Source organism: Lagopus leucura, unplaced genomic scaffold (assembly GCF_019238085.1).
Source record: "Lagopus leucura isolate 7727_CA_CO unplaced genomic scaffold, USGS_WTPT01 Super-Scaffold_100001, whole genome shotgun sequence".
Lineage (NCBI taxonomy): Eukaryota > Metazoa > Chordata > Aves > Galliformes > Phasianidae > Lagopus > Lagopus leucura.
Genome location: NW_024962262.1, coordinates 75617541 through 75642255, shown reverse-complemented (window position 1 = coordinate 75642255; position 24715 = coordinate 75617541). Strand labels below are relative to the sequence as shown.

General features: G+C 35.5%; 1 protein-coding gene across 1 annotated transcript in view; it reads right to left on the bottom strand.

The window, feature by feature from the left end:
- The window catches only part of LTN1 (listerin E3 ubiquitin protein ligase 1), a 27562-nt gene extending 2847 nt beyond the window's left edge, over positions 1-24715 (bottom strand). Inside the window, exons 1-27 of the mRNA XM_042866922.1 lie at positions 24622-24715; positions 22718-22921; positions 22283-22381; positions 21276-21506; positions 20473-20525; positions 19961-20141; positions 19386-19559; positions 18289-18479; positions 16733-16877; positions 15646-16434; positions 15136-15177; positions 13770-13962; positions 11950-12189; positions 11461-11614; positions 11066-11216; positions 10169-10370; positions 9091-9250; positions 8779-8883; positions 8363-8505; positions 7023-7158; positions 5973-6117; positions 5187-5400; positions 4656-4893; positions 3638-3712; positions 2541-2727; positions 1924-2095; positions 461-681 (exon numbers count right to left, since the gene is read on the bottom strand). Coding sequence (XP_042722856.1) covers positions 461-681; positions 1924-2095; positions 2541-2727; positions 3638-3712; positions 4656-4893; positions 5187-5400; positions 5973-6117; positions 7023-7158; positions 8363-8505; positions 8779-8883; positions 9091-9250; positions 10169-10370; positions 11066-11216; positions 11461-11614; positions 11950-12189; positions 13770-13962; positions 15136-15177; positions 15646-16434; positions 16733-16877; positions 18289-18479; positions 19386-19559; positions 19961-20141; positions 20473-20525; positions 21276-21506; positions 22283-22381; positions 22718-22921; positions 24622-24663 — 4887 coding nt within the window. The 5' untranslated portion in view covers positions 24664-24715. The remainder of the gene's footprint in view (positions 1-460; positions 682-1923; positions 2096-2540; positions 2728-3637; positions 3713-4655; positions 4894-5186; positions 5401-5972; positions 6118-7022; positions 7159-8362; positions 8506-8778; positions 8884-9090; positions 9251-10168; positions 10371-11065; positions 11217-11460; positions 11615-11949; positions 12190-13769; positions 13963-15135; positions 15178-15645; positions 16435-16732; positions 16878-18288; positions 18480-19385; positions 19560-19960; positions 20142-20472; positions 20526-21275; positions 21507-22282; positions 22382-22717; positions 22922-24621) is intronic.

Below are 24715 nucleotides of genomic sequence, written 5' to 3'. Positions count from 1 at the left end.
TCTACAATCAGAAACACACATCCTTCTCTAGCCTTTTTAAGATATAAGACCTGTAAGTCCTACAAACATTAAATAATTTTCTTAGGCTAGGAAAACATTTTTCTCAAAAGAGAAAGAATTCACTCATATCTTGGCAATCTAAGAAATTAACAGCCATTTCTCAATCTAGTGGCTAATTATATATATATATTTTTAAATGAACCAAAAAGTAGTATACTGATAGCAAAATCTTTCATTTACCTCTTCTACTTTTCCAACATTCATAAAACCCATTCTTTTTGAACTCATTCAAAACAGAACACTCAGACACTTATATCAATAGCAAGCTAAATTATTTTCTCATCAGCCATGTAGAATATTAAAATGCAATCACGTAAAATACTGTAATAGTTAAGAAACAGTGTTTCTTTCATGTTCTACAAAAAGCAAAATTAAAAAAGGAACAAGAAGTCTTACTAACCGTCATGCCATTAAATAGCTGTGTGCTAGTCTGAACAGAAGATATTTCCTGTGAAGAAAGCACGCTGCTGACATACTTGCTTGTAAATTTATCCACAACATTGAAGACACGTTTCTCACAGCTATTCCACCAAAGCCTAACCATGGCTGGTAAGTCTTTCAGTGTGATATGATACACAGAACAAGCCAAATGCGGGATCTGGGATGACAGGGCTCCCACCCCTGTGAAAGAAAAGAAAGGACATTAAAATACTCTAACATATTATTCACAAATGTTGGTTCTTCTGCACCATGTACAAGACAAACAAACAAAAGAAAAGCAAAACAACCTGATATCAGTGTAAATGTGGAAACTGAAATTGTTTAGTTCTCTATTTCTTACTATAACTGCTTGTTTGAATACAGCTTTCTCCATCTGTCTTGTTTGTTTGTTTTTTGGAGTAACGCTTAATGGTTAGAAAAGCATTTTCTGATTTTAGAGGATGAACAGTAGGTAGAATACTCAAAATCCAAAAATCAAGAATAATTTTACATTCTGGAAATTACAAACTGCTTACTTTGGAGTGATTTTTGAAGTACACTGGAAGTTTGCAGTGCTCTACAGAAGTGTACAAAGAGATGATCCAGTACTTGATCTAGAGTCTGACAACCTGCCTGTGGCAGGGGGATTGGGACTTGATGATGATACTTCAGGTCCCTTCCAACCCAAGTCATGCTACGATTCTGAGATGAAGGAAATCTTTCCCTCAAAAAATGTTGTGTTGTTAATTCCCCAAACTACCCTATTTCTGCTTTTCTGTCATCCAGATAAACGGCTTTGCAACATACAGCGATGTTCAAGCACAAGACTAAGAAATGATCTCTCACTATCATTGTAGGTACATCAATAGATGTATCAACATCTATACAGGTACACTGAAAAAAACTTTCACTGAAGCAACTTTCAAAACCATTTCTCTGTTCCATGTTTTGCAGCTAGAAGTGGTAATTACAATAACCAAGATTCTTCTAAACACAGTGGTAAAAGCAAGACTGAATTTAATGTTTCAAAAATTTTAAATATTAAAAAATATATATTAAAATCCATTCTTGTTTTTACAAATTCAAATAGAGAAAAAAAATCAATTTAGCATAAAAAAAATAGAAACAATGAAGAAATCCCATTATCACATATTTTAATATTTTGGAATATTTGTGTGCATAGAGAAAAAAAATACATCACTGCTAAGTAGCATTTTCCGGTTTTGTTTCAATTCTTTTTCTGTTAAATATTTCAGCTTCCCTTGAGCTTCAAATGGGGAATTTATTGGGAAAAAAAGTAAATATATATTTGTGCTTAGGTACACATGTATATCTATTTTACAGGTACAATTTTCTTTTTTCTTTATTTTTCTTTCTTTATTTATTTATTTTAAAGCCTGAAAGGTATCAAAACCTCTCTCAAATACACAAATTTTTACTAACCTTTGACATCTAACTGAAGCTCTTCGGTAAAGAAGGTTTTTGTATCCTTATTCGGAACTTCTGAAGTCAGCCCAGAAAAGACAGGGTTTTCAGGCATAAGCCTGAACAAGTGATAAAGCAGTTTGTTCAAGCTTTTAGTTCTTCTAAGGTATTGTGAATAGAGAACTCGCAGCTGATGTTTGGACAAAGGAACAAACAACAACAAAAATAAGAAAAACAACAAAAACAAAGTTGAGAATAAAAAGCTTATTCCTTCTACATGGAGGAAAAGTTATTCTGAGATTCAGAGTGAGTATTTAGAAGAGTGATTTAGTTCTCAGTAACCTTTTGAATGACTTGAAGATCATCAAATGTCACAAGCTTGTTTAAAACCAGCAAAAAAAAAAAAAAAAAAACCCATATTAATGAATTTTAAAATTTATTCCTCTAATATTGCCATCCTCAACAGACATCTACTGATGCTTTTGGAATGGAGTCCCAGTAAGTCCAAAGGAAGTAGGACAATATACAACTAAAAGAAAGAGGCCAAATAAAATCTCAATACCCAAATCAAGTAAACATGCTATTAAAAAAATAAATAAATAAATAAAAGAAAAGAAAAGAAACTGAGCATATACCTGAGAAGAAGCTGCTTTGAAGAAAGTTAATGTCAACTTCCAAGTGAGAAGATATCCTAGAACAAGGCAGAACTCATCGCTCAGGGGCTGAATAACTGCAAACTCCCCAACTGGAATGCATTCTAGGATGTTTTCTAGCAAGAGCTCTTGAGTGGCAAGGACAGACATAAGAGCTGCTGGAGGTGATCTATGGAAAAATGTTATCTGGCATAGTGAACTGGAATCTTTAGCAGAGCATTATCTGAATTTATATCCACAACCTTCCCAGCATCCTTTAAATAAAGCAATGTATGCAGAACACAGAAGGGGTCTTTCACTACAGAAAAAACTTATTTTCAGATTCACACACCACTGCTACATCTTAATAGTCCTTTCTCCTGTAAATAATAGTTGGTCTCTCTCCTTCTCAGAAGAAAGACGTAAACTGAATTCTTTCCACATTCTGAAAGGATGAATTTGGTCTATGGCTGAGCTGATTTAAACTCCACCATGGAATGCTTAAATTTTTTCTTTAGTCAAGTCACACCAACAATGGGGCAAACTAATGTGATGGGCTGGGTTTTGGCAATGGGTTATAACACCCTGTGCAGCTCTGTTTTAAAACACATTATTAATCATTGAACTGTGCTAGATAAATAAAAATGATTATCCTATCCCCTGTTCTAATTGTTGACTTCAGATTTAATCTATATAAAACGTCTCCAATTTTGGATATCTTTAATTTGCTATGTGGATACAAGGAATAATCAAAGAAGTTGAAGCTACTGGTGCAGCTAGAAATACTCTCAGTACAGCAATGCAGTTTAAACATCCCTTGAGATTTTACAATAGAACATATACAGTCTAATTACTTTAGTAACTGGATCCAGAAAACAATGGCAAATGTTGTTTCCAGTTTTAGTAAAAATACAGATATAATCAACTGTATTGTAGATTTTCAATATTCATACCTCTTATTGTCATAAGCATGTCATTTTTAAGCACTTTAATGGCTTCTGAAAGATGACTATTGTGCTGCAATTCTCAACTCTTTAACAAATAACAACAGGGAAAACAATATTAAAAAAAAGAAAGAACCATGAGGAGAAAATACATACAATGCTAATTCCTCCTCTTCATCACCATAGGACTTGAGATCTTCATCATCAAATTTAGGCAACTCAGGCATTAACCTGTAGAAAAACAGAAAAGAAATTAGATTTAATTTTTAGTCATTTTTAATGTATTCAATGCATAGCTTTCTAATTATCAATGCCGATACTATTGACAACGAGTAAAGTCAAGCAATTACTTTTTAATAACATCATGAAATCTTTAAGTCACGTCATCCAAATTGGTTCCTGAATGGCAATAGCCAAAGAGCATGTAAGCCTTGCTTAGTTCTCCAAACCTCCCAAACACCTGAATTCATACTGAAAGAAACATCTCCATCTCAGAACAAAACCTCTTACAACGTAATGCCTCAGTATAACAGTAGTTTCTTATGCTCCAGTCAGCTGCTTTGCTGCCTGCATTTCGAACAGTCAAAGGCACACAGCAATCTTTAAATTCTACGTTCACTCTTTTTGTATTAGAGATATCAAAAAAGTTCATAAGAACTCATTTTTCTTTATTTTCTTCATTTTCATATCTAATTCTATCTAATTCATATCTAATTCATATCTAATTCATATCTAATTCATATCTAATTCAGTGAAAATAAGAAGGTCAGACTATTTAATGATGCTGTGGTTACCAAATCAAACCTGGAACGTTGCAGTTTACATTTCAGGATTTTAAGAGTATTAAAACAAGTGTTAAAAATAAATAACTTCACAGTTACAACAATACATATTTAACTGTGGCATAGAAAATAAAACTGTATTTTCATGTACTGCAGTAAAACTTCTTTGTATCTATTTAGTTCATTTTGACAATTAAATTTAGCATTCATGGCTTTACATCACGTGTTCTAATCCAGAACACAAGTTGCCCAGTTAAGCATTTTTTTCTCCATAGTGCCATATCACTTTGCTAAACATTTAAGTGCCTGTTCTAGAGCATATTTTAAAAAAATCAATAAATGAGAAATAAATGGGAAGGAAGTGAAGAGAGTGAGACTTTTGTTGATCTTACTTATACAACATGTGGTAGACTGAAACCTGAACAGATCTAGCCCGGAAAAGCAGCAGTGGAGATAATGTATTTAACAGAGTCTGTAGATTATCTGGAAGATTTGTTTTCTGGCCTGCAACAAACTTTGCTGGTAGCTTATGGTTTAACAACTGGTCCTTTGAGATGTAAGTTAGAGCTTCACCCAAAGACGTTAATACAGAGTTCTGAAAAGAGCCTTCAGCTGCAGTTTTTGTTTCTCCTGTACAAAATGAGACAGGCAAGCTGTGATGCACAGTGTATGGATACTATGATAAACAAGCATAACTAGTAACAATTCAGACTATAATTAGAAGAATCTACCTCAAAATCAATGCAATACAATTACTTTACTAACTAGCATACGTTGAAACATACCATTTTACTTTTATAAACATAATATTATGTTAACATCATATTCCTATGAACCAAAAAAATGTGGCCCATCAAGTTCTACTTCAGAATAGCCTGATTACATACTGCCAATGGCCTCCTTGCCAGCTACCATATACCCACCTGTGACTTTCACAAACAGAGGCAACAGCAAATTGTGAATTCCTTCAGAAAAGAATTCTTTCCATTCACTGACCAAATTCACAGGAAGGTTTTCAGTAGTCTTAGAAGCTGCAAGTTCAAAGTAAGCACTGAGGGCAGATGCCAGGTCACAACTGACACAGGCAAAAATCTGCACAAGTGGGATATGATAGAGTGAATGGTTTTCTGATGTTGTCTAGAAAGAAAAAAAAAAAAAAAAAGGAAGATTTCATAATAATATTTGGTTTAAAGTAGATGTTTTACATTCCTTCCCTAATGCCCAAAGTACTATTTCAAAGAAGACTCAATTGCAAAGACTATATTATAACTACTTTAAAAGTTTGAAAATGTAATCTGTATTTTAATAAGACATGCTGAAATGAAATTCTAAGTCTCACCAATGTTTATAATTCTAGACTACTTCTCTTACATGACCTTCTTTATAATGATAGTCTAAAACTGCCACCAAGTGGATTCAAAAAGAAATGTATGCATCTGCAGCTTTTCCACTGCATTTGTGCAGCCAAGTGAGCCAAAAATGCAATGTGAAATCATCTCACTTTTCTAAACGTAAAACTGTACCCAGACCATGCCTACATTTCCAAATTGCAGGAAAAAAAAAAAAATGTACAAAAATGTAGATTAAATTCTAATTTTCAAATTCCTCCTTCCTTGCTCCCCATCCCCAGCCTAAATTAGCCTGTTTTGTTCCAAGAATTGCATTATGAACTGTAATGTAATGATTAGTAATAGTCTCTTTGATATTACCTCCAACCAAGCCAGCATGGAGCACATGATAAAGTCCCATTCATTATCAGCCAAAGGAGCTGTAGAATACCTCAGCAATAAGGGAAGGTAGCGGATCATCTCTATGTTGAAACCAAGCAACTGAGCACTTGTTTCTTTCAGATTGCTGAAATAAAAATACAACTAAAGCTTACACATTGTCATGTTATAACTGAAAGTATTAGTTTCATTACCTTTGCTTCTCCACTTAGGACACATTAGTTTTGTTCCAGACTACTACTACCCATGCTTTAGACACTTTGTCTTTCAAAATGAGAATCCTACATTAACTACCAATTCAAAACAAGTCAGTCAACTGGTACAAAATGGATGATCAGAGGTACTTGTCATTTGTATGTTATTTTAACAGATTCCTAAAACTTTGAACTGCAAAATGTAGCAATTTTAACAAAATAAGAGCAAGAAAAATAGTTTTCTTTTTTAATTAATAACTTACTGAAAATATAAGCCCTAAATAGTCCCAATATTATAAATTATTTACAAAAGGTGTTACCTGGATTTTTCTCACTACCCAAACAAATACTTGCACGTTTTAACTCTCTGCTGGAAGTTTAACTTTCCAAACTACAATGACAGGTCCAGAATTTTAGAAAACCTTGATACCAAACTTAAGTGTCTTTCTCCTGTCTTAAGCAATCACAGTTTTGAACTGAATCTTCAGCTACACCTGCAAATCTGTTCAGTTCTGTACGCTTTGAAAACAACCTGAAAGTGCTCCTAGTTTTCCAGCTTTGCTTACAGACAGAATTACTGTCAGGTTGACTTTCTTACATATGCTTACCTTCAGGTAATTCCTTTCAGTATGACTTACTAGATACTTACACAAAGCAATCTTAAACTGCAAGATGCAGTTCAACAGAAACTTAAAAATATAGTACTAAAATGGTAGATGACAGCATTAAGTTATTATTTTCTTGGTCTTGTTTGACTTCACAACCACCCTATATTTTTAAACTCTTCAGAAACTGGGGGGGGGGAGAAAAAGTGAAAATATCTCAAAGTTGCACCCACCAGCTAAAGAGGAAGCTGTCCTCATTATCATTTTTCCAAGACATTATGATTTTTAGTACTCCAGGTAAGAGGTGATCACAACCAAAACTTTTGTCATTCAAGCAGGAATTCAAAATGGAGAGACACCCAAAAGCTCCTACGACACAATAAAAATATTATCCCTCAGGAGGCATTGATTATCAAGGTAAGACAAACATTAGAACGTGCATAGATTAGACACTTAATATCATTAACAGTTTGGACAGCAGCTAAGGTATTTGCTTTTAACACTTAATCCATAGGTGCCATTATTACATTAGAAATACTATAACCAACACAAACACTCAAACCAATAATCAAAAAACTCCTGTAAGATTCACAACAAAGCCTGAAGAACAAGCATTATAGAAACTGTAACAGTAGAAACATTATCTTCAATTGCTACATGAAACTAACACTGAAGATATCCATACTTAAAGGACATTCATTTGAAAGAGCTCATCTGAAAACATGAGAACACTACCAAGGAACAGATGCCAACAGTTTAAAATGGCCATAGAGGTTTTCTTTCAATTTAAGTGTGGTCCTGTTAAAGAAGAAAACATAGAAATAAACCTTTTTTTTTTTTTTTTTTTTTTTAAATGTACACCAGTCAATAAGACGATGTGCAAGAAATCATAAAAAAAACAGTACCAAGACAGAATAGAAAGGTTTTTTTGTTTGTTTAAGATCACATGTAATTCAGATATGTAGAAGGATTTTGTGTATTTCTGAACATTTCTGTAAAAAAAGTTTTCACAATCTTATTGTCATTCTTCCTACAGGACATTCAAAGCAATCATAACACATCTTCATTACCTCATTAAGTAATTTTCCAAAAGCAGTTAGAAATGCATGTACAGCAGTTCTTATTCAGCACATGACATGGCATTCACTATATGAACTGCTCAAAAAACTATGAACTTCAAAGGAGTTCTCACTAAAACCAGTCACAACACTACCAGTAAACAACAGAAATATTCTGCATGCTATAAAAAGCTTAAATGATGAATTGAAAAATCCAGTGTTTGCAAATGTGTCCAAATCAGACAGACCAAACAAGAAGGTTGTATCAAAATTCTTTTAACTGATACTGCTAATCTCTAAGTTCTAATTTTAGACCAGGCACGTATAGATGTACTTCCTTAAAAAGACAGAAAACCACAATGCCAAACAGTCTAGAAGAAATACGCAAACTGCAGACACATTGATTTCTAGTAAAATTGATATGATTACAGTTAATTCACATAAAAGCAAACATTAATACAAAACAATGTTCTTAAATTATAATGAAGCGTGCTGAGGTAGAAAACCATACTGACCATCAGTACTGGAGAGCTCTGTTTGTGGACATGTCATAAGTTTGGCCACGCAGTGGAAAACAAGTTCTCTCTTCTCTTCCTCAATTAAAAAGTGTGACAGGCACTGAAGTGTATGCAGTCTGCCCTCTGTTAATGGCAGAAACCTATTCAAACAAGCAGAACATCAAAAATAAACTCAACGCTTTAACTAGTAAACAAAATGATAACTGGTTCATATTGATCTAGAGGCCACTTAATATCCTGCAATGTAACTAATCCCACACACTATACAATGTTTCATTTTTACCTATCACATACATACACGACCAAATTTTCACTATTCATATGTTGATCATCAGAATCAGTATTACTTAACATCAGCAATATTTGCAATGACAATTTTGCTTAAGAGCTGATAGGCAACAGTATTTAGATACCCTTCGCTCGTCTTAAAAAGCTTTTTCATCTCACAGGATACAGAGCCTTCTCCACAAATCACTTTGGCCATGGTTAAGGACCAGAGTCTTCCATGTTCCTCTGATCTTCAAAAGAAGAAAACAGATCTTGGTTAATAAATACTATACAGAAACAGTTCACCACACAAGCATTTGGATGAAATATGAATCAATATACATAAGGAAAAACTACAGCATTTAACAGAAGTGCTTAACAGTCAATACTCTACACACTGCAAAGTATAAAGACCTAAGGGCTGTACTGTGGTTCAATTTTTGCCTGTTCTTACATACCTATCAAATATTGTTTGCTGAAGGGTAGTTGTATTACTGAGTGCACTGAACTTCTCATATGTGATGTGCATTTCTTCTAACATATGAAGATATTCCAGAAGCAGATAAGGAGGATTCTCCAATTCTTCAATCCATTGTAATGAATACAACAGTTCTGCAACTAATTAAATAACAAAAGCAACTGTTGAGTATATTCAATGGATAGGTAAGAAGTCTGGTTTTTGTTATAGTTGTTGTTTGTTAGAGTTGTTGTTTTAATGTATTTGTAATGTAATTTGTAATTAAGACAACAACATTTATACACATGCTCAGATACTTAGAGCACAAACTGGGTTATCTGACATCACATCATTAAACACAAAGGAAAAAAAAGCAAGAATAAACTACCATAGATGTACAAAAAGTTTTAAAGGAAATGAAGCACAAGAAGTTTACATCCTCTCCGTAACATTTTTTTTTTTTTTTTTAAATATACATTTCTGCAGACAAGGCAAACAAGATCTAAATCCAGAGCACAAACAAACAAAAATACAACTAAATAGATAGCTGGCATGTACTAGGTTTGTGGGTTTTTTCTCCTCCAATTGGCTTACAAAGACCCACACTGAACAATTACACTTATCTTCACACTGGGACACTAGAGATAGAATTGTTAATTTGACTATGCTATCTCTGATTTTACATTTTTATAAACCAAAGGAAATTAAATTTCATCCAGTAGAATTCAGAAAAGTTGCATCTAAATGCAAAGGGCTTTTATTTGATGGCATGGATACATCTACTGTTATCCACTCACTCCAGTGCACATACATGCTTTGGCGAGGAACAACTTTGAGATTCACTGTAAATTCAAACTTCCCTAAAATCAAACTCCTGTTGAGATAGCATGTATATGAAGCAAAAGGCCCTAAAAGTGTAAGCACACACTCATACTTAAAAAGGACACCTAAAGCAAAACTATATGCATATATATTTCTGATACATGCCAAAATTTCATTATTCAATTCTAAATCAACAAAATCGACAATTAGAACTACTACAAAATCAAATTCCTTTAAATTTTACCACTGTAACTTACTTATATTGTCATTTTTCTTTCTTTCAGCATCCTCATTTCCCTTCACCATATCATTTTCCAGGACAAGTAGCACCATTTTACTTAATAAGGCTGAAGTACACAGATGTCCTGGAAGTTTAGTTGTGCCACATAGCTTAACACATGATCCCAAATGTTCACAATTCATACTCAGCCTTCCTTCCAAAAGAGGTTTGTGCATCCACTGTAATACGTGAATAAAAAGTTTATGAACAAATGATTGAGATCTTAATGATACACAGAAGATGAATGATCTATTTAATGTTAAAAATTCACAATGACTAAAAAATAACCACGGAAGATACAAGTTTACACCAAGAGCATAACAATGAGGATCACCCCCTTGTGTACATAAGAAATAAATCCACAGCAGTTACTTGAGACTGTAATATTGCCTCAGAAATAAATACATACATTTAGAATGCTATACAGCTTAAAACAAAAAAAAAAAAATAGTGGGGTTACTGAAGATTAATAGTTGGACAGAAAATTATTTCTCTCTCTCTCAATCTAGTCATACCAGCATTTAGTTTACAATCAGCACATCAAGTTACCCTGCAGGTATTAGTGTTACACAGAAAATAATCTTATAGATTAGTTTACTTATAGAATATCTTCAGGAGATATATTCTGACAGACAAAATTTCAGAGTTGTAAAGTAAGTTGCCAATGTTTCATGCCAAAAAGTATAATTTCACTGATTTTGCTTGTCTCCAGCAGTACCGGTAGGGCCATAACCATACAGATTTTGTCCAACAGGGATAGAGGCCAAAAAGAACCACAGGACACGTGCTGATATGTATAATCACACCTGAAATGTCATGCAATTGCAGACAGGTGAGGTTAACTACAATGTGAAAACAATTATCATTTTCATACCTCAGCAGAAAGAGACTCACGTAATTTTTCCCATTCAGTTCTGTTGGGCATAACGTGCTCAACATAAGCTCCCACAAGACATCCAGACTGTCTGTCAGCTTCCAGAAGCGTAGACAATAAATCACTAACTGCAGAGATCAAAACCTGAAGGCTGAGAAAAACAAAAAATGCTGCAAACAAGTTCGGCATTATCAAGCAAAACCTTGTTGTAAATGACAATGCTATTTTCATGCTATGTTTTAATTATGCTTTTATAAGCCATAGTTCCCACGTCTGACAGGTTTAAAAAACTCTAAATAACACAGATGCCAAGTAAATTTGGAATTGTATAGGTTTGATCTTCATTTGTCTTAGGGAACAACATACTGTAACACAGACATGCACATCACAATTACCTTTTGACATCCAAAGAGGAAGACTGAATTTGATTCTTGATCCATAGTGCAGATTTATGCAAAAAGGTGCTCTGATTCTGCATACTCCGAAGATGACGGACGAGCGAATTTACACCAGATATCCAAGTGTGCTTTAACTTGCTTACAAGCAAATCTATTGAGAAAAAAATAAAATAAAAAATAAAAAAGCTGCATCTTAGAGCAATGATCGCGTGACTAATGGTGCTAGAGCAAGTAAAGAATTCTTTTTTCTACATTATTACACATGATCACTGTCATGGGCAAATATGTAAATTTCTGGCTGCAGAACAATTTTAAATTAATTTTTATACATAAGTTATATTTTATCTGAGATTAAGAGTGATTATTTTCACCCCCTAGCTGATAATTCATCTCACAACAAGACCTAAGAGGTAAGTAAAACAACTGACGAAAAAAATAACAGTACAAAACCAGACATGGTGAGAAACACTCTTTTTTCCAGATCACCTGTTAAATGTGTAGCATCCTGCCTCTGAGCACACAGTTGGAAGATGGTAAGCAGCAAGTCTTCTGAGGATGGCATCAGTAAACACCCTTTAACTGAACTGAAAAAGCTTGAGGCTACATCACAGATAAAAGATACAGATGGTTCGGTATTTCCAGCTTCTGAAAGATCCTTAGCTTTAGACAGTGCTGCTTGAAGTTTATCAATAATCCTTTTGACATAAGTTTCACCAATCAAAGATTCTATTAGGAATAGGAAAAGAACAACAAGCTTTGATAAATTGACAAATGATACCTCAAAGACATAACATGCACCTACATGCTTTTTATTTACTAATACAGCATGCAAAAATCAAGTGCCAACTAGCTGCATTCTTACGGATACCTAAATTCTCATCCTTATTCAACAACCATCTTGGATCAGGTAGCCAAGTATCCATATAGTCAAATATCTATATAATATTCGAAACCAGCTTTGATAAAAGACATATGAACAGAGCAAATGCAGGGTGATACCTTTAACCCTTCTCTGACTACCTAATTTCTGGCAACCCATTATGAGCCAGAGATTCCACACGGGCATTGGATATAATTAACCCAGCCAGATCTATCTCCTATGAATATCACTCTCTTTCTGGGAGTGAATCTATGTACTATTCTACTTCCATTTATACTCAAACTCCACAGCATACTGTTGTATTGAGTTTCACTAATGTGGAACTGTATGAAGCAGCACACCTTTGTCTTTCCTCAGGCTTTAAACATAGAACCATTGGGTTCTTCTCTTCTCAAAAGCAGTGAGAAGATCCTTCCTATTTGCACTTTTCATATGAATTACAGAGTCCATGGCTCTTTATCAAAAACAAACTCCTTTGTAAACTTCCTCAGTAAGCTGAAGAGTTCTCATTCTTTTGATTCTAAACAGAAACCATCACTTTCGTCTAACAAATTCTTTGGATATTTTCTGATTTTATTGTATCTTTTTTAAAATAACAGAAACAAAACAAAAAAACCCAAAACATTTAAGTGAACAAGAATATTGAAGTGACCAAAACTACAGACTATAATCAAGATACTGACATCCTAGTGCTAACAATGATATTCACAGGTCCTCAGTTTTTCTTACAGCAGTTCCTAAAAACTAATTCTGAATTTTAACAGTTCACTGAAGAAAATCACAATTAAGTTCTCCCTGGACATACTTTTTATATTTATTAGTCTCAAATTTCAGTTTTATTTTTGTCAGTTAATCATTCAGTATCATAACACTGCCACAAATCCCTACATTTTAGTTTTGATTAATCTGAATAATATATCAGAAATAATTACCACCCTTTCACAATTCATCCTCGTTTCCCTTTAATTCCTATCACTTTAATAGGTTACTGAGCCATGAAAAGCCTTTCCTTTTACTTCATGCCAGCTTACCTTGAGAAATTCAGAATAGAGAACACATCAAAAATCTTTTTGAAAGTCACATGCTGTACTTTGACTTACATAAGCAAGTCAAGAAGAACCCTGAAGGTCTCTCAGACTTCATCCAACGTGCAGTAAAACACATCACAAAGCACCCAACATTAAATGAATGCCTTGAGCTTAGTAGTATATTCAAGTTCTACAAGTTGATAAACAGCCAAGTCACTGAGAAATCAGTCCCAGGACACCATGAACCATAAGGAATCAAGTTAGTTGAAGTTTCTGTCTGGAGAGAGAAGGAAGTTCTGATGCTCCTCTACACTGAAACTTCCAGAATTCTGATAACAAAAACCAAGTTTAAGTGCAGAATTTACAATTCACAAACTCCAAAGATGAAATATGTTTACCATTTTTAATGTGTTGTGACAACACCAAGCTCAGGACGGTCCATTTTTCTGAAGAGGATGATTCTGATGAGGTTGCTATTGGTTTTAAACCCAGGTGACACAGATCATCTGCCAGCATTACAAGTCTTTCTCCAAGCATATCTCCTTTCAGCCACCCAGAGATTAACGAAAGTTTGGTTGTGCTAGAGCATGCCTGAATGACAAAAAGAAAATAATTGTTATAATCTTTTAAAGCTATTAACTTCTATTATGATGTATAATATTAATATGCAGTCCTCAGAAACCACAAATCAAACCTACACAAGCAGGAATCCTACTGTGTCAGAAACAGTAAGTCTCTAGGTAAATATGTCAGTGATCATTCCCTTAGTTTCCTTTTTGGCTAAAGACAGTAATTTACTGCTAGGTCAGACTTCTACTTCAAGGTGAAGCCAGACACCTTCTAAGAGCTCTCCTTTTTCTCTCTTCTCCAACTACAGAGGCCAGAAAATGCCTAAATCAGGGTGAAAAAAAGCTAGCTTACTGGTAACTAAAAGTTTTTGCTGAAATAAAATTTATTTACAGCATCTGAATTTCTCTAAAAACAGATGACTGGTCACAATCAGAAAAGCATACTGAATAATAATGGGATAAAAGCTTAAAAAAAAACAAACAAACAAGCAAACATAGTATCTGTAAGGAAATGTAAACCCAGTAGATAATCAGCCAAATGATGCAAGTTCTTGTCCAAAAAATTTGTAATACACTCCATATTTCATCCCAGGCATTCACTTGCATACCAATTTTTCAATATCCTTATGCAGAAATAATGGGATACTAGCTTTTTTCTTGTACACACAATTTATGAGTGATAATCATTTCTCAGCATGATGTCTAGATCCCTAATCCATCACTATTTCATAGCCTTCAAAAACAATACAGGAGGTTACATACCTATTTTTGAAGCAAATATGAACTCCATAACAAACAGAGAAAGATAACACAAGTACTGGTGATGATCAGTCTATCAGATCTAGTCAGAATTATCAGTCCAACACCCAGCTCCATTTTCTCTAGTTTTGAAGGGATCTCCAGAAATGAATCAGGAATCCCTCTGGCTCAAAGAGCAAGTTGATCAAAAATAGAAGGGACAAAGATGCATGGATGTATGGTGTGCATGCATGTGGGATTTCTTGTGTTCATTTCTAGGACTAACCCTAGTTCTAAACGGGGTTAAAACAAACACTTTGAAAGTACTGCTGCATTACTTTACCATCAGTTTGAAAAAAAAAAAAACAAAAAGGGGTTTAATACACCTAAATCTCAAAACCAGAGAAACATTAAAAACTAAGCAAAACAACAACAACAACAAAGTCTAAAGACGTACCTTCTGAATTATCTGGAGAAAAACAATCCATTTCAGGTCCATCTAGAAGAAAAACAAAATTCCAGAAAATGTAACAGAAAGTACTTACTGAATTGGAAGTGTTTAATATCTTTTTAACTGTTAGTTGTAAAATTTTATTTTCTGCAAGTGATAAGCACAAGTTGCTAAGTTTCAAAGTAACAAAGTTATTTATCAGTTATTTTGCCTCCCAAGTCTCTCTCTAGCATCTAGACCAATAAAGGTGTGTAATTAAAAGAAAGGCCTCCCATTACTAAGCATAAAAACACACTGTATGAAGATGAAGAAGAGAGAATTTCTGTAATAGAGAACTTATTTATATATGTAAATATATATGTAAACAATTATTTTACATATATTTATATTAAAATATAACTCCAACACTGTAATGTCAACCATTTCTAAATCTACATCTGCAAAGTAAAAAGATTAAACAACCACATACCATAAAAAATAGTAAAATCTATTAAAAAAAAAATACTCAAGACATACCTTCATTAAATCATCAAGAATGACTTTCCTTTCATCATTACTGTTGCAACACTTAAGCACACTGTACAAAATATCAACCAGAAAATGCATGTCTTTCCTCCAGTCTTCTTTAAGCCAAGTTATTAAATTCATATACAGAAATTGTACAGATGGATTTTCATTATGAACTTTTATGTCCTCTTGGGATTCAGCTGGAGGACAGCTTGCATTGCTTCCCTGCTCTAAAAGTACTTGAAAAACTCTGTTTGAAGAAAAAGAGTTGAGGAGGGCAGAAAGGAATTTCAAATGCTGCTCTGACTTCTGTTCATTGACATACACAATACTCAGCTCAGAAAGGTGGCAGACTAAGTTTTCTAAAGGTTCTTTCCTTAGAATTGAACTATGCTGTAGGTCAGCTTGTATTTCAGAGTCACTATTATTCCTCACTTCCGTGATCTTTCCATTCTCCATGTTCCTTTCAGATTCATCCTCATCTGAAAATTTTACTTTTAGGGATTTTCTACTGTTTGGTTTCGTAGCAGTCTTCGGATTTTGAAGAACTTCCAGCATATCAGATATGGCAAACAATGTCTTCTCATCAGCCTCCAACTTATCAACATGAAGTATACACATTTTTAAAAGATGGTCCCAAAAATTTGACAATAGTTTCTGGAAGACTTCATTTGTATTATCATCACTAGAGACTTCAGCTTTGGCTTCCCAGGAGCTTATTGTTTCTGCTATTTGATAAAATAATGGTCCATTTTGTAACCTGGGCTCCTGAAGTACAGCATCAATTAGAGGAATTAGCTATGAAGGAAAAAATAAAAATAAATTGATCCAACCAGAAATTCTTTTCGTTGTTCTTAATACCAGGAAATTCTATTCATTTTGAAAAACATTCTGGAAACCAAGACCAAAAACCTCAGAACTATTCAGGCTGAATTCATAGCAAGGAAAATATTGAACAACTTCAATAACATTATTTTTTCTCCGTAAAATCTAGTGAGACTTCGAACAGAGAAATAAATCCTGACAGAAGTTGATGGTTTTAACTTTGAACTATTACGTGCACGTTGAAAGAACACGAGGTAGTTTTAACAAATACCTGGTCACATATTAACATCTGATGTATTTGTCTTTGTTCATCTTCATCTATTTTCTGCAGTACAGCAAAGCGCAGGCATTCCATAAAAGTAGTTACAATTGCTGAACTTTCTGAAGGACTGGCTAGTGCCCGCTCATTTGACAACCTGTGAAAGGTAACACTGAGGTGAGAGTAGGAACAGCCAGTTGTCTAAGCTTCAGAGAAACCCAGCGTAACGCTTCGATGTAACCCTGATTACGTTGCTTTTATCCAGACAAAACCCATTGAATTGTCAGACAGAAATGAATTCAAGAGGACACGCTCAAAGAGTCAAAACATTAAAACTAGGCATGTAATACAAATTATATTAAAACATCTTTTTCCTCTTGTTTCAATATTAAGTAGAAAGGAAAAAAATAACAACTGCTAAGTAAATTGAGGAAACTTCTCCAATCAAGAATACAATTCACTGTTTCAGCTACTTGTAAAAGGTCTCAAAAGCTCACCTGCAGTTTTCTATACACACTAAACAGGTTTAAGGGCTCATGAAACATTTAGCTGTTGTACTAAGGGACATGGATTTGTGGGGAAATACTGCTGGTTGCTGGATGGTTGGACTGGACAGTCTCGGAGGTCTTTTCCAATCCTGGTGATTCCATGATTTTACTATTCTATGACATCCTATTATTATTTTAAGCCTGTAGCTTATGTTATAATACAAAAAGAAAGGAACTAATCATCACAAGAAATGAAAAAAAAAAAAAACCACAAAAAGCCATCAAAAGAAAGTTTCACCACAATCAGTTTGATTCAGAGCGACACTGACACTTAAATCACCATTTAAAGACCACATTAAATTACTGCACAACACATCCTCAAAGAACTCTGCTAATGATCACCTCACCGTCAGTCAAGAACTCAGTTTAAATAAGATTGGTTTAAATAATTTTAGTATTTCAGAGAAAGATACATATTGTGAGTATATAATGCATACAAAGTATGTAAGTTACATTTGACAGACAACTGCTATTGACATTTTAAAGGAAAAAATAAGGTAGCAGTTGAAATCCTTTAAAATCAATGTAATAAGAATTAAAGGTAGATTATATACACACATAGTAGATTTCACAATCACAGCACTCACCCTCAATAATCTATAATAAAGTGAGACCCCTACACTGGAAAGAAGAACCTGATCTCTCCGAAGTAGCTCAACTTGAAATTCATATCCCATTTTTCCTTTCAAAACTTATCATGGAATGAACACAAAACTTTGACAAAAAAAGGTAAGAATGGTTTTGGCAAGGAATATGCAATAAAAATCACACAGGAGGTTCAGCAGGACAGCTGCAAACGACTGACTTTAGCACTAGATTTGCAAAAGTAATTTGAAAATGTTATTTTCAGATACAACAGCAAAGAGAGTGGTTTTTCCTCCTCTCAAAATTAACGATACATGCATATTTAAATATCCTCAAGCCAAGAGATACAGTTACCTACGTTTAAATACTTAAAGATTCGTCCTGTTTCCAAATATAAGAGACTGATAACAAATAAGTGCAGTTTGTGGTTCATACCCTTGAATCATTGAGCTGAAAAAAGTTCTGAAATATTCCAGCTTTGGTTCTGTGATGCCAGGAGGTACCTTGCTAATGAATGGCAAAATATTTGGGTATATAACAGTAGCTAGTCCTCGTCCACCTTCTCGAAGTACTGTCCACAGTTTTGGTAGAACTCCTTTTCTGGCATTTACATGACTCCAACAGTCCTAGAGAAAGAAATATACTTAATGTAAATTAAAAGAGAATGTGTTACTTTGGAGGAACTCCTTAGATAGACATTTAATCTGTCTGGTTAAGTTGTAGCTGAAGCAATTTATTTTAAATTTAAATTGATTTCCCCTATTTTTAAAAATCCTTATTTTAGCTGTGAATTTTTACAAGTAATTGTGATAAAACTGCAGTTAAACACTTTTCTTTAATGATGCTGCGCTTAAGAATCTTTCATAAAAAATTACTAGCATAACTGCTTCTTTATTTAATTCTGTTCTTATCATTAAGAACAAGCATTGATTTCAAAATCCTAACTTCTGAAGCATCACTAACTTCAAAACTTCCTGAAAAAAACCTTCTCACGATTACAAAATACCTTAGCGCTTTCTTCTCACACCTTAAAGATTTTTGTCCTCTGACCTATCGTCATTCAAGGTATCTACAACAAAGCTGTTTAACATGTACAATGTATGTTTATGGGAAGCACTGCTAGCCCTGCTATTAAATTCAGTGAATCTGATATTTCATTCAAAAAAAAAAAAAACAATTAAAAAAGCATTAAGTTAGAAGAGAAAACAAAGAAAGCAAAAAAGCACTGAAGGTCATTTTCGTAACCTTCTCCAACCAAGGAAAATGTTCTATCTACTTTTAATCCAACAGGTTCAAGTTAACTTAATTAAACTTATAAAACTAGCCCTGCTGGATACAACAGATTTGAAAGTTTCACTGATATCCTAAGGTGCAGGAAGGAGTGTGAAGCATTAATAAGTTCATGTTATCAAGAAGAAAACCCAGATAAGCTGTTGCTTATTCCACACAAAACTCTGGTACCTGGTGAAAAATTAAATGCGACATTCCAGTGAAACATCTGCCCCTTAGGTCTATTATGTCTATTATGTTACCTCAATAGTGGCAATAGCATGAAGAACAGCTTCCCAAAGAGCAGGACACACCACTGCATCACTGTCGTCAATACTGAGAAGAACAGCAGGACAAACTCTTGGTGCTTCAGCTTTCACCAGTTCAGGCAAGTACTGGCAAAAAGCAGAAGCCAGCTCAAAGAAAGCTGAACGAACCTGACGGACCACAGAAAAACAAAGTCATTAGGCAAATGGCAAAGCAGTGTTGCTACACATTGTTATGTAACATTACTTCTAAAGACAAAAGGCAGGCTCCATATTTTCGCACAACAGCAAAGGCTTAAATACTATTAAAATAACTTTTAATATTTTAAAATAATTCGGTCCTTGATAACATGCATTTTACTAACATTACATTTCACTTCCTAACACAACTCCTGTTAGGTGAAATTTAGAACAATATTATCCATTTACGGTCTAGAGATCTGGGAACTGCTTCAAACATAATGCAACAAAATACAGAGTTAATTGTTGAAGGACACAAGGCATTCCTATCTGCTTAGATCCAATGCATTATCTTGAATGAAAACTCTCCAAAATAATTAAAATAAAATTACCTGTGGTGTGCTGTGTTTACCATATTTCCAAAATTTGTTTTGAGACAGAAGCGACATTAATTTTTCCTCCAACGAATGCATCTCTTTCTTTGGCAGCATGCTAAGCAACTTTTTTAAAGCTAACAGGGAACAGGTCAAAATCCGGAAAAATTTGGCTTCTCTTTCTTCCTCTGGTACAGTTCTCAGAAAAAAAAAGAAAATAAAATTAAAGTGAACCCTAAATTAATGAACAGGCTTTCCATATGCTCCAGTGCTACCACATTACTCTATAAAGTACTAGAGTTTCAAGTCATCCCATCTTCCACAGCTATTCGTAAATAAGACCTTAAAAGATCCGAAAGAGGAATTAGGCAACTGATAAGCATAAATACTTTCACAAATCCCAAGGAAAGTTCCTGGGATCTAGAGTCACATAACTATTCTCTCTCTTTAACAGAGCTAGATCCACTACATCAGCAAGAAGAGTAAAACCCAACATAGACCAAGACTTAAACATATTTAGGTTAGCATACTGAGGATCACTGAGTGTGTCAGGTGTTTCTTTCAGAAGGTGATCTTGAAGAACCTAAGGAGGAAAAAAAAATAATAATATGTCTATGCACATACACACGCACAAGAATATAATACTTCTGTGAATAGTATAGCCCATATATTATTCAGAAACAGCTCCACAGTAAAACTTGCAAATCCCTGAGCTGAGTTTCTTAAATGTATTACAGACATGCTAGTGAGCAAGAACAGTATTACTGACCCCACAATGGCTGTTGTTGAATCCAGACTTTCTAATACTTAAGCTGCAGTCCTACACTGACATTTTTCTGGCGAAAAAGATGATAAACTGAGGCTAAACAAAATGGTTAAGTTGGTATACGATGGCTAGCAATGCAAACTTTATCTTCTTAAATTCAGTTTCACATATTGAATAGCAGAATAGTATTAAACTTGGTAACAATACCAATTGTTGCAGCTTTCTGAGAGTGTTCAGCGTTCTTTAATCATCCACTATTGCAGCTAATCTGCATCATTATTCTAGCTGTCAGCAACGTTATTTGATGACAAGCAACACTACAGAGAAAAGCACACAGTAACATTCATCCCATTAATTCTTCTGGTTGTATGGTTCCATTGAAACAACATGTCAAAAAACAAGAGTTATCTTTGTATCAGCCTTTTCTTCACATTAGTAGGAGCACATCTTCAGGTGAAAACCAAATTTATCTTACTGAAATTTAACAATGAATAGGTGGGGATGAGTTTTGAACTTTGAATAGAAGTTGACACATACACACAAAGCCTTAAAGAAATACCAACTCACATTAAGAACTTCATCTTTACAGAACGCTAAGGCTTCAGGTTGTTTGCTTGAAGGAAAAGCTTTTTCAAAAGCTTCTTTTGCAGCAGAAGCGGCAGGGGAGTAAGTGTCACATTGTGCAATTAGCCAGTATCCCATGATACTTTTTAAGTAAGGCGCCAAGTGTTTTTTCACTTTAAGGATCAGTTGCTCAAAAGACTGCTGAGTTGCTTCTCGAACACGGCGATCGTGATCCTGTTGAAGCAAAAAGAAGTATACTTCTGATGCCAAGCATTTCAGAGCAAAAGAAATCACACACATACACACACACACACACACACACAGAAACAAAAGCAGCTTTTTCTCAGTTCAGCCATTTTTTGCAATGAATCAATCTATGTAGATTTGAATATTCAAATACTCCCCAATAAAGAAGAGCGCTAACTCCACACCAACATGTTCTTGATACATTACACATCCAGAACCATAACCTTTCACAGATATAACTACAGTCATCATCTCTATTTTAGACAAACATTTAACAAAAAGACAGGAGGAAACAAAAACAGAAAGCCTTGAAGACATTGTCAACTGAAACTACCATAAGCCTACACAAATTGTGCACTTAATCTGCAGTTTGTCTGTGTATATATGGTTATTTCTATATCAATTTAGATCATATTTTCTATGCTCTTGGCATCTAAAAGAAACATCAGGAATGATTTCAATGTATTCTAACGATTCATTTTGATCAATATCATGTTTTCAACAGTAGCCATTCCAGATGGAGGTATCATGATTAAAGAACAAGGTCCAAACAACAGAAAAAGCCCAGGCATCAACAGCTGAAGGTTACCCCACTGCCAATACAGAAACATCTCACTAACAAAGAATGCTACTTTCCCTCATTGTCTTCTTCCTAGATCAAGCCAACAATTTCAACAAAAAAAAGACAGATCAATAAGACCACCTTAGGCATTTTCACAGAAAACCTTCATAGAAATTTCTAATCTATATACTTTTGTACTTACTAGTGAGATTTTACAATAAATTCTTGGCCAGTAAGGAAGAACACCTTTAACAACTTCTGCTTCTCTTTCTTTGCACATCGCACCAAACTCTTGCATAGCCTAAAAAAAAAAGATATCAGCACGATTTAAGAACTGACACATAGCCACATTTTCCAGTTTATTAGCTTCTTTGAGATACTGCAACTCTCTTTCAAAAATTAATTTATTTCTTGAAATTCAGCATCCATAGAGTTAATTTTATGAATGTTCTGTCAGCACTGTCTGATGGGCAGCTTTAGAAGTCTTTCAAATTATCTTCTGTACTGGAGCTCTAATAAATATACTGTAGGAACATAGGACTGGATACCTTGATAAATTCCTCTCCAAATCCTCAGAAAATGAGGACAACTCTTCCAATATAATTTTTTTTTAATTGGGTAGAAATTATACACTTACTTTTAATTTTGTTATGATATCCCTTTTAGAGAGTTTTCGCAAGACCATTCGAAAATCAGCATCCACGAGGCTGTCTATTTCCTCTGCACCCTGAACTGCAGGAACATAACCTAGATCACTCTGCGATGTTCCAAAGCCGATAAACCCAGGCACTGTTCCACGTTCTTTGGCGAGGAGCTCTGCAGCCCGGCCGCTGCTAGAAGGCTAACAAAGGACAGAGACATCAGTCAGCTATACACATCGATCACTTATTTAATTTTGCATCCATCAGGCATTCAAAATAACGATACGATTTATAATTAACCTTCTATTTAAAACAAAGCCTTCCAAAACGGGACATCCACAATTTAAACGTTGAAATCGAACCAACACAGCTTCCATGACACACTCAGAGGATTAGGAGGAAAGGTGCCCTACCGGCAACGAAGTAAAAGGTCAAGAACAATTTAGAAAAATGAATCAAAAGGATACGTATGTAAGACAATGTAATACTATCCCATCAGACTGCAGTGGGTAGTTTGGAGTTCAGCAATTAATCTCGCCCGCCCCAGTTAAATCAACACCTTGATCACGCTATGGCCTCGTGTTTATTTCAAGAATGCTCTTCTGAAGAGGCAGTCCTGAAACTGTGTGATGATTTAAAGTCATCTGTAATACTGTATCATAGAATCCAACAATAGAATCATTAAGATTAGAAAAGACCACTAAGGTCATCCAGTCCAAATGTCAGCCCACCCCCACTAACCACATCCTTCACATTCACACAATTCTTGAGCATCTCCAGGGACAGTGACTCCACCACTGCCTGGGCATCCTGTGCCAGTGCTCCACCACTCTTTCTGAAATCATTCCTAATATCCAACCTGAACCTCCCCAGAACAAAATGATGTCATTACCTCTCATCTTATCACTGATACCTGAAGAGGCTGACCCCCACTCTGCTACAACCTCTCTTCAGGTGGCTGTAGAGAGCGATGAGGTCTCCAGACTGAATTACTCTTTCCTCAATCACTTCTCATAAGACTTGTGCTCCAGATCCTTTACCAGCTTTGCTGTCCTTCTTTGGACTTCAGGCAAAGGTCTCAACACCTTTCCCATAGTGAGGGGTGCAAAATGCTCCAGGTGCAGTCTGGAGTATTGGGGATGACTATCTCCCTGGTACTGCTGACTGCACTACTTCTGACACAAACCAGGATGCAGTTGACTCTCTTAGCCACCTTGGCACTGCTGGCTCATGTTCAGCAGGCTGATGACCAACACCCCCACATTCTTTTCCTTCACACAGCCTACCAGCCACTCTGCCCCAAGCCTGTAGCACTGCATGAGGTTACTGTGGCCAAAGCGCAAGACCCAGCGCTCAGTCTTGCTGAACCTCAAAGGGTTGCCTTCAGCCCACTGGTCCAGTCTACCCAGATCCCTCTGTAGAACCTTCCTACCTTAATATACACTAAATACCTTTTAACTCCTAATTGCCACTAGCTTTGTTCTGGGCTAATGACAACTTGCTGAGATTCACCCTACTTTCCTAATTCCCCTCACAAGACACACGGACACACTACCCACAGTAGTAGGATACTCTTCTTGTGCATGAAACCCCAGCACCAGTGACATGCCCAACGGTACCCCGGTACTCCTTCTAAAGGCGACGGCGAGCTGGGTCAGAGGTACCCAAAAACACCCCTCACCGGCACCTCGGTCAAGTTTCACTCAGGCCACACAAACCTCAGTCCAGCGAAGAGCCCTGCCGCGGCCCCTACAACGGGAACGGACAGAGTAGGGCGGCCTCAACTGCCCGCCAGCGGCGGAGGCCACGAACCGCGAAGCCGAGCTCAGCCGCCCACCCAGGCTGGGCAAGACGGCCCCACAGAGGAGATTAGGACAGCAAGGCGGCAGCGCTCACTCACCCGCACGTTGCCCTTGGTCCGCTGCTTGTTCTTGCCCCCCATGGCTGCGGCTGCGCTACGGGCCGAGGAGCGGCGTTCCCGGAAAGACGAGCAG